We start from the raw sequence: 15576 nt of genomic DNA on the forward strand, positions 1-15576 counted from the left end.
CTGAATCCAAACCATTGTTTGGAAATTCATCAATACGATACAAATATGCACAGTCAACATTAAAATGACATAAGATGTTCAAACACTGTATTTAATTGGCAGAAATAACTTTTTAAGGGTACAAATGATTACTGTCGAATGTAACCTAGGACTCGATTAATGACTTTCTTAATTATTCGTCCTTGCGGCAGACCTCAGTATCTGTTTAAAACTAAAGTGGTTAGAATTACCAGCCCACCCCCGCTCCCTGTTGTAACTGAGACAAGTCCAGGAGCCCCAAGGAGCATAGGGTGCACAGGTAAGAGCCGCGACAGGCAGGCAGAATCTGACATTTAAAATCGCCCTGCCCATCTGGGCCTCGGCTGTCTTTGACAGGCGGGTGTGTCAGAGACAGAGTGTGGGGGAGAAGGGGCTGGGCTCAGCCAGGCAGCGCGCGACGACGCCCTTGCCTTGGCCTTCACAGAGAAGAACCGGAGCAGACCACTAGCTCCGCTAGGCCAACGCCCGGCGCCGCTCAGAGTGCATCCCGCAGTCGCCTGGCAGGTGCGTGCGGTGTGCGGACACCCGGTGCGTGCGGGTGCGCAACCAGCGCGCGGAGGGGTTGCTGGGTGCCACGCGGAGAGGGTGACTTGGCTGGGTGTGGGCCTCCCTGTCTCCCCACCTTCTCTCCTCGCTCTTGCCGGGGATGCTTGTATGCTGCCCCCCTGCCTTTAAGCTCGCGGCCCAGGGGGGCGGCGTGTGTGAGTAGCTGGGAGGGGGCCGTGAGGCGCTCCGCAGAGGGCTCGCGCGGGTTTGTCCGCCGCCGTCACCTGACTCGTCGGAGGAACCACAGCTGAGGTGGGGGCGGGGATGGGGACGCAGCGCGGAGCGCTAGAGAGACGCGGCGGCGCTGGCGGAGGCGGCGGCGGCGGCGGCGGCGGCGGCGGGCGGGTACTCATTCCTGGGGCTACGGACGGCGGGCGCAGGGACCGCGGAGCTAAGGGCGGCGACCGGGCCAGGGCTGGAGGCATCGCGCCCCGGGGCCCCGGGTCCGCGCGCGGCCATACACACCCACCCGGAGTCGCTTTCCTCCGCGGCCCAGGCTCTGCTCATCCTGCGGCGGGCGGCGCCGCTCCAGGGGCGGGGTGAGTACCTATGGCCCCGGCTCGACCCCCTCCCCTTCACAAGGGCTTCGCGGGGATCCGGACAGGATAATCCTAGGGCGCACAGAAGGGCAGCGGCCGGGTGACAGCTCCACGGCACGCTCGAGGGCAGGCGGGGGGCTGGGCTGTCACCCCAGCTCTGCTCTGAAGCCAAGAAGAATGAGGTGCTCAGACACTCTGGTGACTCCGCAGAGCCCCTGAGCGGCCCCTGCGGTGGGATATGGGGGCAAGGGAAGGGAGACCAAGCAAAAGGCCTCGGCGGGGCTTTGGAGGCGGAGGCGAGGGCATAACATGGCGCAACGCTAGGATAATCTCCACCGCGACCGAGGGAGGACGAGCCCATCGCTGCAGCAGCTCGAAGAGGAGGAGGGAGGTGGCCAGGGCTTGGATATTTGATTCATTCTCCGAAGCCTGCGGGCTGTTAGGAGGAAACACTGCGGCGGCTGAGAGTGGGATGTGGGCCCCCCGGTGGGCGCAGTGCCCAGGGAATAACCCCGATGCACACCGGGGCTCGTCCCGCACCTCAGGATCAGGTTGCAGGCAAAGTGCTGGTTGAGAGAGGGGCACCAAAGGAGTAAGGCGGGCTTCATTAGCGGGTGGGGAGATTAGGGACGGTGTCACGATGCTGGACTGGAGCCCGTGCTGGGGTTCCCTAACGGCCCTACTCAAGGCTATCACCTTGTACCGCGTTGGATGAGCAGGGCTTGGCGCGTTGCTGGTCCGGGGAGGTGCTGCCAGGGCGGGGTCGGAGGAGGAGAGAGCCTCTGTGCGGAAGCCAAGGCCTGGGTGCTTGGAGAGTAGGGAGAGTGGGTTAAAGCGGGACCATCTCCCCTTCTTTTCTGCAGAAGAGGGGACTGTAGACACGGCTGGAGAAGATGTCGGGCCAAACGCTTACGGATCGAATCGCCGCCGCTCAGTACAGTGTGACAGGCTCTGCTGTAGCGAGAGCAGTCTGCAAAGCCACCACTCATGAAGTGATGGGCCCCAAGAAAAAGCACCTGGACTGTAAGCATCTCTTTATATAAGTGGGACATGCGCACCGCAGACGCGCCTGGGATGCCGGCTGCATGACCTGGCTTGCTGTCGGGAATGCTGCAGCCTTGGGACTCCCAGCCGGGTTGCCCCCGAACTGGAAATCTCCAGCTGTGGGGATGTCCCTTTGGGTCAACCCTGAAATCTTGTCTTTTGAGCTCTGTTCCTCCTTTTGACCTCCAAGGTCTTGAAGGGGAGATATATATGTATATTTGAAGTTGAATTCTTTTCCCCACGAGCTTCCCTTCCCCAGGTGAAGGGAAAACAGAGGTTACACAGTCAAAATAGGGGCGGGGGGAATGAATTCATGGAAACTTTTCCCTCCAGTTGTTTCCTAAACATATTTTGGATAGTTCTAAAGTAGCACTATATTTTTATCTTTTTCAGAGTTGCTACTGAGGTTTTGTGTGTGTGTCATATGTCACCACGCCAAACTGAAATAAATTCAAGCTATTTAATGAGGAAAGGACACTTCAGAGATAATGATGATTTCATTTTACACATCCTGGCATACTTTGTCCCATTCTCAGAAAATGCTAGGTGGAATGATTATGCTGTGATCACAAAATGGATGTACTTTCTTGGCATTGGAGATGGTGCAATTTTGGATTAAAACACTTAATTATCGTACTTTTTTCATATTGGTTATTTAATGGAAAACGGCTTTATTCTGGCTTGAGATCTATATATTTCTGAAAGGTTTCATTTCATTAGCATTGTAAGTCTTTTATTATTGAAGGGTAAATAGGAACACTTTGAAAAACAAGGAAAGCAGTTTCACCTGCTTTGATAGTGAGGTTCCTTCTAAGTAAGGCTACATCAGAATGTATTTTGCAGTTTCTATTCAGTCTTTTTGACCTGCTTAGAATGTTCTGTCCATTTAGATGTTTGTTGATAAAGGTTAGTGTTGGCATGAGACATCTAGGTATAGCCTGCACATTTCCCCATCTGGCTTCCTTTGCCCATTTACTAGTTTTCTTTTGCTTCAGACCATCCCCCACTGCTTCTCTCCTGCAGCTGAAAAAATGGCATCAGAGTTAGAACTAACTCTAGTCCTGTCATCTGCAAAATCAAAGCTTGAGGAGACTTAAAACTGGACATTGTAAGAGTTGTGCAGCCTTAAGAACCTGTTGTCTCATAGCACTAAATTTATTTTTCTAGAAGTACTTCTGAAAGGAGAACACTGCTACTCCTTTCCTGAGGGAGTCTTTAACAAAACTTATTGTTTACGTTATCACCTGTTATACATGAAGTACAGGATAAGAAAGATGCCACCAGGGCTAGGGCACCCAGCGGGAGTGGGAATTATAAATTTATGACCATCTCATTTTGCTGCAGCATGCTGAATCATTTAGTCATTTTTCCATCAGTTTCCCCAACTCTGAAAGGATGACTCATGTTTTATTGGTATATGTCATCTAGAAAATTCTCATAATAAAAAAGTAGAGGTTATGGATTTGCAAGATACTGATCTATCAGAAAAATGGTCATTTAGTACAATTCAGATAACATACACAGGTATGAGCATTTTATTAAGATATTATTCAGATAAAGACTGACTCAAATCTAAAAATTTAGTCACATTAGTCTTTTAGGTCTGGAAAAGTTAAATTTTTTGAAAATGGAATGTTTTCCCAGTACCTCCAGCACATATTAGTGAGTAGGGTGATTTCAAAGACATAGAAAATATGGGAAGATTGCATGTTAAAAGAAGGAACTGAAATAGGCACTGGCAATTGAGTTATTAATATGAATAATCATACAAGCTAAACATTTATTGAGCAGTTACTGTATGCCTGCCACTGAGTTTTACATTACCAATTTGTCATCAATTAAGTTTAGTGAGGGTGATAAACTTCCATGGCTTTTAACCACTGCATTTAATTGCCATCTCTAGTTTATTTAGTAATATTCTCTATTGAGAAAGTGGAAGAGGAACCATATTAGCCTAACTGGTCTAATCTTAAGAACACTTATCCCATTTGCATGTCTCTGTGTAAAATTGAGCATCACAACCAACACATATATTAAAGTCTCTGTGCATGAAAATTTTTAATTCTGTCACAGAAAAAAAAAGCACTAAAGAGAATTGGTTTGCGGTTTTTCTTTTTAATGTTTCATTTTTCCAATAAGTCATAAAATAAATTATCTTCCACTTTAAACCAGCCTGTGGGTGAAATTTGGAAAGATAGGTGTCATGCTACTAATATGTCCTATTCTAAAGGATCATATGGAAAACCTGAATATATATACATATTATATTGTATTCTTATGCATTTTAAGAGGACATCTTTGCTCAGAATTTCTTGGAAGGTCCTTGACCAAGCAATAGACTACCTCAGTAATTTGTACACAGGTTTTAAGTAACATAACAATTATAAAAGTGAATCATACATGTGATCACATGTAAAACATGTAAACACATAAGTATGTTTTGTCTATAGGTATTGAAGCATTCTTAAGTAGTTGGTGTTTTAGTTTTGAAAATAGTAAGTACTGGTTGGGAGGAAAATGGCACAAAATAATAGAGTTTGGGGGTTTGATGTGGGATAAACTCATTAAGAAACCTCAAGAAGTTTAATATAAGAAAAATTTGATCATCAAATTGACTTTCCATTAAGTTTGATTTGATGTTAATAGTAATAATTTAACTTATAATTAGTTTGATATGTACATACATTTTAGTTTAGAGCTTAGATTGGGAGATTATAAAAATACAGATTATGGTCCTATGATTTTTTTAAATCATTGGATTAGTTAGGCTTAGAATCTTTATGAAATACATACTTAATATTATTTAAATTACTGGTTTAAAAGATAATCTTTTCCACTTTAGGTTGAAAGTTCAAGAAAATGTGGTAAATTATAGTGATTTATACAATGCTTAATGGCATATGATTTATATGAAGAAATTATTTGATAACATCTTGGGGCAGAATTGCTTATGATGAAGAGGTAGAGGTAAAATGAAACTCTATACAGATAGTCTCACTTTTTTTTCTCTTTTTTCAATAACAGTTATGTTTTTTGAAGGTAAAAAAGATTCATGAAACCATCACTATAGTCAGCAGTTATATATTAAATTTAAAGGATAAACTTAGATGATCTACACAAAGATTTTATGTTTATGGTACTTTGGGATTACATATAACTTTCATTCCAGACTCTACACTGCTGTAATGATGTTGCCCTTTGCACATGAAAACTAAAGACCTAACCAATATTAGGACCTTAGTTTTTCTGGGTCCATATGTACATTCTCACCTTTCTTTCCTTGTAACTTGTGTTTCTTTGATAGCATATAAAACATCAGGGTCTCACCAAGTATTCCCTTTTTGGTTACCACTGTTATCCATTTCAGTGGGTTTTCCTGCTTTAGTTTATGGTTGATGGTCTAAAGGATAGTTCCAGATAAATAATAAAGTAAAAAGATACACTAGAGTACCCAGGACCACCCAACTATTGTTCCAAGGTTTAAAAAAAAAAAAAAAAAAAAAAAAAAAAAAGAGTTGACCCAGAGTAACACCTGCAGGGGAAATTTGGAAAGTTTGCAATCATGGAATAAGATTCATTTCAGTTAATAGTGCTTATAATTGATTCCTGTATATGCTACATTGTTAAAGTACACAATTTAATTAAGATAATAATTCAGATTTATGCATCACTATTAACATCAAACCAGACCTAATAGAAAGTCTATTTGGTTATCATAATCATATTTTTTTCTTTACATTAAACCTTCTAAGAATTTTTAAATAATGTGTTTATCCCACATAAAAATCAAGTGGAAGGGCTGGGGTTGTGGCTCAGTGGTAGAGTGCTTGCCTAGAACATGTGAGTTTGGGTTTGATTCTCAGGACCAAATAAATAAATAATTATTTTTTAAAAGTCAAGTGGGATATGAAGTTCTAAATCTCATGTTTGAGGTACTAAAATTTTACTAATGATTCCTTTCCTACCAAATTCAAAAAATAAGATTGTATTTCTTATAAGAATATCTGATAAAAATAGTAAAAGATATGGACATTTTTGATTCAAGGCCATATTGGTTCCTACTTCAATTTTATTCATAAAATATCTGTGAAAAAGAAATTTTGATAGTAAAAAGAATGAATATTTAAACATGAAAATTAATTTGCCTTACATAAACTTGCCTAGTACATGTAAAATACATTTCAATTTGTAGAAATACAACTTGTAAACTAATTCAGTAGATACTATATGTTTATATTTGGAATAATAGGGCTTTTGTGTGCTGAAAGATCAAAAAAGTAAGCAAAGCTTATTGAATAAAATTAAGATGGGCTGGGGAGATAGCTCGGTTGGTAAAGTGCTTGCCTTATAAGCACAGGCCCTGGGTTCGATCCCCAGCACTGTAAAAAACAAAAAAGACCAAAATTAAGAAACAATGTATAAAACTTGCTAAAAACCAGGGTAACTTTCAATAGGAGAAGTGCACTAACTTCCTATAAATCTATCTTACTTTGATTCCAGTTCTCATTTAACTGTTTGATATTGTCTAATCACACCCTCTTACTTTCCTCTACCTAGGCACACTCTGAAAACCCAACCTAATTGTGGAGATGGTTTAGAACAGACTATGTTGTTTTTTAGGCAGTCAAGAAGAGATGGAAGTCATGGGTTGTACTTTAATGTCTGCAATCTTATAGTAACCCCTTTTGTTTACTGAAATTAGCATTATGTCCTATCTGTCCTGTAGGTGATGGCTTATTATCTCAAATTAACTCAGGTGAGGTTAGAAGCAACAGACAACAGTTATAAAGTTTTACAAGGAAAATACAAAAAATGAAATTACCCAGAGAAACATTATTAGTGATCTGATGTATAAACACACCTCATTAATGATAAAGCCTTTATATACTCCAACAGATGTGAACCAGGTTTAAAATGGATAGTGCATTTTAAAGAGAGGGAGAGAGAGAGAGAGAGAGAGAGAGAGAGAGAGAGATAAAATATGGAAGGACAACCCCTGTCAGGTCCCCTCTTGCCCTGCAGGAGGTGGGGATATGTTTCTATGCACACTTGAATATATCCTACTCTTACACTCATTCATCCTGGTCTCTGGATTAAACAAAAGGGAGAGAGATGGGAAAAATACACTTCACTTAATCTGATTACCATTTATATTATAAATCTATTCGGAATCAAGTCTGTGTGTTTCTGTGATATTCTTGGATGATGCTCAGCATCCCAGGAGGGAAGAAAGAGATCATGTGAGAGTCAGAGGTTGGCAGGAGAAGGGAAAGCAGAAGAGTGGCAAAGCGTCCTACATAATAAAAGTAAGCACACTTTAAAAATGAATTAAAAATAAACAGGGTGACTGGGTCCCAGTGGTGCACACTAATCCCAGTGACTCAGGAGGTTGAGGCAGGAGGATGGCAAATTTGAGGCCAGCCTCAGCAATTTAGTGGCAAGACCCTGTCTCAAAATAAAGCATAAAAAGGACTGGGGATGCAACTCAGTGGTAAAGCACTCCTGGCTTCAATCCCGAGTACCAAAACGAACAAAAAAGTTAAACAGGGTGTCTATCAGCTATTAAGAAAGTAAGGTTTTTTTTTAATGGTTGATTTATTTTCTTGTCTTCAGAAAAATCTTTTTTGCTATATAAATTTAAATACATTTATATATTTATGCCAATCTAGATGTTTTTCCTGTTTTGTGATCAATAATACTTTCTTAAAACCAGTAGAAAATTAGTAATTCAAGCTGATTTTTTTTTTTTTTTTTTTGGTTACTGGTTTTTGGCCATGAACCCATGGCCTTGTGTATGCTAAGCATGCACTCTACTACTGAACTGCACCCAGCCCTCAAACAATTGATTTTTTTAAAATGTCGTTTTAGTGATTTAAAGCAAATGAATGTATGGAAAAATTTGTGTGTGTGGTGTGTGTAATTATGCAGTTAGTAAATTCATATCTTATTTGCAATATTGCAGCCTTTTAGATTAAAATCTAGAGTTTAGTATATTGGCACATTAGTTTTAATGTTTAATAAAATGGTTCCTGAATACTTATTTGTACTTCAATTTAGTGCATTTAGTTGCTATAGCTTTCTCTTAGCTTTTCATAAATATACTTTTAAACACTCACCTCCTCTCTTAAGTTGGTTGATGCTGAGATAGAGTGTTCTTCTGACCTTATCTTGGTTTCAATAACTTGGTAAGGAAGGTCAGAAGAGACACACGACCCTGTTCCCTGAGGGCTGAGTATGCTTTCCTTAGAGAGTTGTGTTTTGGTGACTGAGTGCCTGAGCCAGCATCTACGGGGAGTGCCTTCAAATATAATCACACTACATTTAAATCATCTTAAAAGTCACATTTATTGCCATTAAAATAATTACTGTTCAGTTTATTTTTATTGTAAATTTCTTTCTCTTTTTAGAGAAATGTATTGTTTGCTTATGAAGGGAAATGCTTGTATTTTCTTAGGCATTTATGTAATGTGGAAGTTGCTCTCTTTTTTCTTTTTTTGTAAAGAACAGTTGAATGAAATACCCTAGTGTAAATTATATGATGATCTCTAAGAAAACTATCCCATGTACATATATAAATATTCCATGGTGAATTTCATGTTCATGTACATGTACAAAGCACTAATCAAAAAAAAAAAAAAAAAATTCCAGTGATTTTTCAATTACTGGAAGACCAGTAGAGTAGAGGAAAGGGAATGGGAGGCGGCGGGGAGAGGGAAGTGAAAGTAATAGGGTATGAAGTGGAATTAGGCCTCATGTCAAAAGGAATCCCAATATTATGTATGACTATCATGCACTAATGAAAAAGAAATTACAGACTTTCCCTCAAGGCAGTTAGGTGAACGCACAAACCAGAGTGAGAATTGTACCTTGAAGCCGAGTCTTTCTTTAGCTGTTTTACTTTTTCTTCATTTGTCCCAGGTGTGTGAGAATCCCCTGCCCCCCGCCCCCCACATTGTGTACAGAAGGTTTCTCTGTTAGGCACCTTTAAGGAGGATCAGATGTGTTCTAAGGAATTTGGTGATGTGTTCTTCCTGGTTACTCAGGAGAGGGAGCAGTTAAATTCAGATCTTTGCCTGCCTTGTGTAGTTTTGGTTTTCATTTGATTATTCTCCTCAGGGTTAGCACTTTTATTTTAAATTCCAACTCTCCTCTTTTCCACAAAAGTCGTTCTGTCATCTGTATCTTTAACCTCCCATTCTTTCTCTCGTAAGTATTTTCAAGTGTCTCTAATTAAGCAAGCAGAACCACCCACACACAAGTGTCTCTGGACTCTGACCTCTTCCAGCAACCAACATGCTACTACTTCTTTTTGTTTTTTTTTGTTTTTAATTCTTCAACCAGACTTCTTGAAACTGATCTCACTGTTTTAAAGAAAACATGCATACAGTTTCTACACCTCTTTGGATATTCCCCACCATCGACTGGCTAAATTCATGCTTGAAATATTAGAATTGCTGTTGGGCAGTCATTGCCTAGTGAGTTGACCAAGCCACTGACCCGGGAGCTGTTTCTCAAATCCAGTTCATGATCAATTATTTAAAAAATTCTCTGAAATCTTCTTTAGCTCATTCTGCCTTGGTTTACATCAGTAATAAACCTCATCTGTAAAATGAAGATTAGTAATAGTACCTATCACACTTTGATGAGGAATTAATGGGATAATGCACATAAAATGCCTAGCCCAGAGCTTGACACACAAATATGCAGTATCTGTTATTACCTCTGCTGCTACTGTTAGCCATTTCAGTGGCAATTGCCTGTTTCTACTATTGCTGCAACTAGTACTATTATTGCTACTACCACCACTGTAACAATTGCACACATATCCTTAGTGATTTGGCCCCATCTCCATTCTTGCTTTTGCCCCTCCTTTTCATTATATCAGATTTTTACTTTAATTCCAACTTTCCTCTTCAGTATTTTGGAAGCTATTTGCACTATTTCCATTCTTTTAGTGGTTATCCTTGAGAATTTAATATGCATACTTAACGTAGATCAGCAATTTCTTTTCTCTTCCAAAGAAGTTTAGACACTTTTAATAATCCACTTCTGGTTTGTGTGCTGTTACTGTCCCATGTTTTGGTGCCACCACAGTATTAACCTCCAAGACTGATGATTATTCCATAGATAGGCAGTTTTTATTTATGTACATCCATGTTGTAACTGAATTTGCTCACCATTCCTTCCTTGTCTAAATTTTCTTGAGTTACATCTTTCTGGGGTTCTTTAGTGAGGTCCTTTACTGGTAAACAGTTTTGGTCTTAAAAATCTTTATTCATGATTTTGAAGGATAATGTATCTGGATATACAGTTCTAGAATGGCAGTTATTTTCTGTTTGAAGATAATATTTCACTCACTTGGCTTCCATTGTTGCTCTTAAGAATTAATCAGTTGGACTGGGGTTATAGCTCTGTAATAGAGCACTTGCCTAGCATATGTGAAGCACTGGGTTTGATTCTCAGCACCACATATAAACAAATAAATAAACAAAATAAATGTATTGTATCCATCCACTAAAAAAAACACAATATATATATATATATATATATATATATATATATATAAAATTAATTGATTCATCTACCTGCCTTTAGGTAATCCCTTTGTATGACTGCTTCTAAGTGTTTCTGTTTATCTTGTCCTTCTGTAGTGTATATGTATATAAAAGTGCCTTTCCTTTTGTTTATTCTTTTTGGAACTTGTATTTCCTGAATCTGAGAGTTAATGTCTTTCATCAGTTCTGGAAAATTTTCTACCTTACAATTATCATTGATTGTCCTCTATACCCACTTCCTTTCTTTTAGTGTCCTTCAAATTTAGTGTCCTTATTTTCTTATATCTCTAAATATACCTTTCATAGGTTCAATGCTTTCTTTTGTATTCTTTATATTTTTTCAGGTTATTAATCTTCCAGCTTACTAATTCTCTCTTTAGCTGTGTTTCCTCTGCTTTTATACATCCTTTGTTTTTAATTTCTTCATTTAGACTTTGAAATTTTGAAGTTCTTGAATTTGCCCATTATTTAAATGTTTCTTACCCACACTTTTAAGTTCCTCTCTTATTTCTTGGCCATTTTTAACAAAACCAATTTTATATTCTGTCTCATAGACATACAGATCTGTTTCTGTAGTTGTTCGTGTCTGCCCTTGATCATGTTTCCTACTATATTTTGTAATTTCAGACTCTGAGGTCATGTTGGCTAGGATTTTATCAGTGAGAATCCTGGAAAGCCTAGGGTCACTTAGAATTTGTATTTGCTCCAGTGGGAAGACCTGCAGTTGATTTCCACTCTTAGAGCTTCCTATCTAGTCCAGGTTCAGGTCCAAAATCCTTATCAATAATTCGAAAATTATAAAAGCTCAGAAAACCAAAATTCTTTGTGTAAATCATTTGGTAGCAAAAGTTGACCTGATATAATAGCTATGTGCTAGTTAATTGTTCATATGTTAAACTACAGAAATATTATCATATTATGATGCACTGTGAAAATTATACTGAGATGTCAACATTGTGTATCTACCATAATACCTTCATTGAATCTGAAAAATCATGAATTCTGAAACATATATGGCGATAAGGAGGCTAGATATTATAGATATTATAGTTTGGATCTGTAATATAAATTCAAATCACAAACTTGGGCATGGGGCAAGCTATGGTTACTGGTGCCCCAGAGAGCTGCCCCCCTTCATCCAACTAGAGTGTATGCTTAGTGGGGCATATTTTTCTGTTGACTTACTTTGCTAGCAGTTATTATTTTTTTGTTTGTTGTTTGTTTGTCCTTCTAATTTTACTAAAGGTATAACCCAGGGAGGATTCCAGTTTTATGTGAAAGATCTTAGCTCCAGCTGGTCATGGTGGTTAATCCTGAAGGCCTTGTCTCCTGTTTGCCATAGGGAGTCATCAAAATCTAAGCCTCTAGGCCACTCAGGTTAACACCTGCCTTCGGGCAGTCTTTCTCTTCCTGATTCCTTTTTCAAAACCTCTTTCTTTTTCAGTCCTGCAGATTGCTTTGATTTTCTTGTGAGTTCAGCTAAATGGATGGAAAGGTGCCTGCAATATTTATCTAGATTATCAGGTGTCTTTTCCTTGTCAAATGCCCACCTGTATGATAGAAATGGAATCACCCTGACTTCCTGTCTTTTGTTCTTGTTTACACACACAAATACACACACCCTGTAATTCATTCTTAAGCACTTCTTAATTCATTAGATTTTCTATACTGTGTATTTTTCGGGGTCTTTGCATAAGATGTTTCTGTATTTTAATTTTTTTGTGTAAGTCTCATTTCTAAAACCTAGCTTTAGTCCTTCCTTCTCAGAGCTTAGATGACTACTGTGCATAGATCCCTCTCATACCACTCACAGAGCTATAGTGGGATTCTGTTTAGTGGTTTTTACTTCCTCTGGTGTGAAGTTTATTTTGGGCCACCTTATTCTTAACACCTAACAGAACAATAGCAGGTTTGGGGGAATATTCACTGAATGATTTTTTTTTAATTACACACTTCATATTTCCCACGTTAGACTTTTCTTTCCTCACAGACTTTCTATTTAAAGATTTCACTTTTATCACTAACTCTCAGAAGAGCAAGGAGATAAATTTGATCCATTCTCTCAAAAGACTATAAAAGCAATAGAAGTGGAATACTGGAGAAAAACAAAGAAATAGAACCATTAAATTGCTCACTGCTCACTGTATGTAATTAATCCATATTTCTTGATGGCCTCCCAACATTTGCATTCTTGTGATATGATAAAAATTTAGTTTGGGGAAAATTATAACCTGGATTTGAAAAGTTAGAACAATGAGCAAATTAGTAACTTGGAAAAAATGTTAGATATTTAATAATAATACCTACAGTATTTTAGTTGTGGATTTAGAGCATATGTATACTTCTCTGTGTACTTTATTAGTGATATTTATTGAAATGACTAGGTATTAATATTAGAGAAAATCCTTTGCCAGCATGTTTTATGTGTATGTGTGTGCACCCATTTTCTTCAGTTTGTTTTCAGTTGGTGAAGGTTGGGTAGCATTGTTTTTCAATATCCATTTATTTATTTTTTTATTTTCTACAGACTGCATTTTGATTCATTGTACACAAATGGGGTACATCATTTTTTTTCTATGGTTGTACACAGTGCCATTTTTAATTTATAAGCATATACATATTGTGCATGGCGAGGATGGTTGTAAAAGAAAACGATTTCAGAAGTGACTACAAACTCTGAATTTGCACTCCAATGATATTATTCACTTTTAGTGATATTTCTCACTAACATGATATTATTACTATTAACAAGTCAAGGGATAAGGCTGAGGATACAGTTCAGTAGTAGAGAGCTTGCCTAGCATGTATGTGTGAAGCCCTGAGTTCCATCTCCAGCATTCCAAAAAGAAAAAGCAAAGCAACAACTTGGGTTTAGAAAAGCATGAGGAAAGGAGGGAACAAGCACCTAAAATGTAGGGTTGTTTTGCTGTAAGGAGAGCAATAAAAGATGACATATTTAATTTTGTTTTTAATGCTACATTTGAAGAAATTAGAAATTATTTTCAATGTTGAGGTTTTCAGTAACTCACTTAGAATAATATCATTATTTATTCATTTAGCAAATATTTGGATATTTCCCAAGTGCCAGGAATTGTTCCAGGAGGCAGGGATACCATGGTGAACAAGATACACACAACCCTTGTATCAGAGAGCTTGCAGCTTTGTAGGGGAGATAGAAAATGAAAGAAACAATGGCAGATGATTCAAAAAGAATTAAGTTTTAACAGGGTGAATTAAGTTTTAACAATGGAGGTACATTGCAGTGGAAGTCTTAAAGGTTGAATGGTACTTATGTTGGTGAGGGGTAGCAAGGGCTGCTGCAGGTTCTTCCTAGGAAGAGGCTCACAGAAAGCAAGCACATTTTAGGATTAAAGAAGTGGAGGTTGCTGGAAGACTGAGTTTGGGGAGCAGAGAATATTAATAGGTGGCATCTCAGCTGTGGATGGACCTTGCTCTGGAGGGCCTTTGAGGTTGGGGGAAATCTGAAAAGTTGTCCAGCCTCTTAATTTTTACGATAAAGAAGCTGAGTCCTAAAGAGGCCAAGTCACACATTCTGTATTTGTTAATAATGAATAATTCTTACTACCCATCTTGGCAGGTGCCAACGTGTCATTATTTTGCTCGCCTATTCTGATTGCTACATATGTGCCACTGGATTTCACCATAATCTCATTATTAACCAGGTTAATGTTGAAGTGTAGTGTGCAGTTCACAGCCCTTCCAGTTTCTAGCAAGGTAATTCAATTAGACTCTTCCTTAATTTAGTTTTGTTTTGTTCTGTTTTTTTCCCCGTACCCTATCTAGGTTGCAGTGTGTTCATGATTTTCTAGTCTCTTCATCAACTATTTTAACATTTAATATTCTGGTTTGGGTTACTCTTAAATGAACATGAGTGGCAGGTTCCACATGAGGCTAATTCGAGTCTGCACTAATGAGTGAGTTGAACCACCTGTTGAACACCTGCATCTCTTCACTGTTTTGTGGTTCTCAACTTGTTCTTTTTTTTCCACAATAATTCTCATTGTGGTTCCACAGGAGTAACTTTTAATTTTTACCTAAATTCTTGCATTGCATTATGTGAAGAACTGTCTGCTGTAAAGACATTGACATGCATATATGTGCATACACATACACACATATATTTTATACGCATACATGCATAATATATATGCAGTGGATTAGAGATTTTACTTTGGTCCTTATTGTACTAATCATTTCATGGAGTAATGCTGTGAATTAAGAAGTGTTTCTTTAGCAGTACATTCTCAGCCAGAAAGAGAGTATGAGTTAGGTAATCAATTAGTGGGAGTGTAAATTGTCATAAATATGCAGGAGGATAGATTTTCAACATCACTCAAAACCCTTAAAAATCCTTATATCTAGCAGTTTGACTTTTGCGAATATATCTCAGAAAAATGGAGTAAATTATACCTTCAAGAGTGTTGCATATATGTTTGTGTGTGTATGTAAATATATATATACAAAAACTTGAATATATCTAAATACTTTATTTTAAAATGATGGTGTCTCCAAACCATAGTATACTAGACAATCTTGAAAAATGAAGTTTTAAAGTATATGTGACATGGAAAGAGAGTTTATGAAGATCAGGTTTTCATTTTTTAAGTATATATATATGCCTATAATGTATATTTCAGAAGAATATATGCCAAAATGTTGTCTGTGGATTAAAGGACTTTTCTTTCTATTTTATTCCCATATTAATAATAACTGTTCTGTTTGCATGTTATAGGAATATAGATCAAACTATTTTGGGGGTAGGGGAAGATTTTGACCCTGGGAACCCAATATGAGGAAGAGGCAGGGATGAAACTGAACTTCTCTGGTTCTTC

General features: G+C 38.5%; 1 protein-coding gene across 12 annotated transcripts in view; it reads left to right on the plus strand.

The window, feature by feature from the left end:
- Nucleotides 1–405: 405 nt before the first annotated feature.
- Snap91 (synaptosome associated protein 91) overlaps nt 406–15576 on the plus strand; it is a 139545-nt gene continuing 124374 nt past the window's right edge. For 10 of the 12 annotated variants that reach the window (XM_047558084.1, XM_047558090.1, XM_047558078.1 and 7 more), the window contains exons 1-2: nt 939–1124; nt 1988–2147. In XM_047558084.1, the coding sequence (XP_047414040.1) occupies nt 2018–2147 (130 nt within the window). In that variant the 5' untranslated portion in view covers nt 939–1124; nt 1988–2017. Of the gene's footprint in view, nt 544–938; nt 1125–1233; nt 1307–1987; nt 2148–15576 lie in introns of those variants that run through there. The other 2 variants (XM_047558079.1, XM_047558080.1) reach the window with 2 other exon arrangements.

The sequence above is a fragment of the Sciurus carolinensis genome, chromosome 7, assembly GCF_902686445.1.
Source record: "Sciurus carolinensis chromosome 7, mSciCar1.2, whole genome shotgun sequence".
NCBI classification, from domain to species: domain Eukaryota; kingdom Metazoa; phylum Chordata; class Mammalia; order Rodentia; family Sciuridae; genus Sciurus; species Sciurus carolinensis.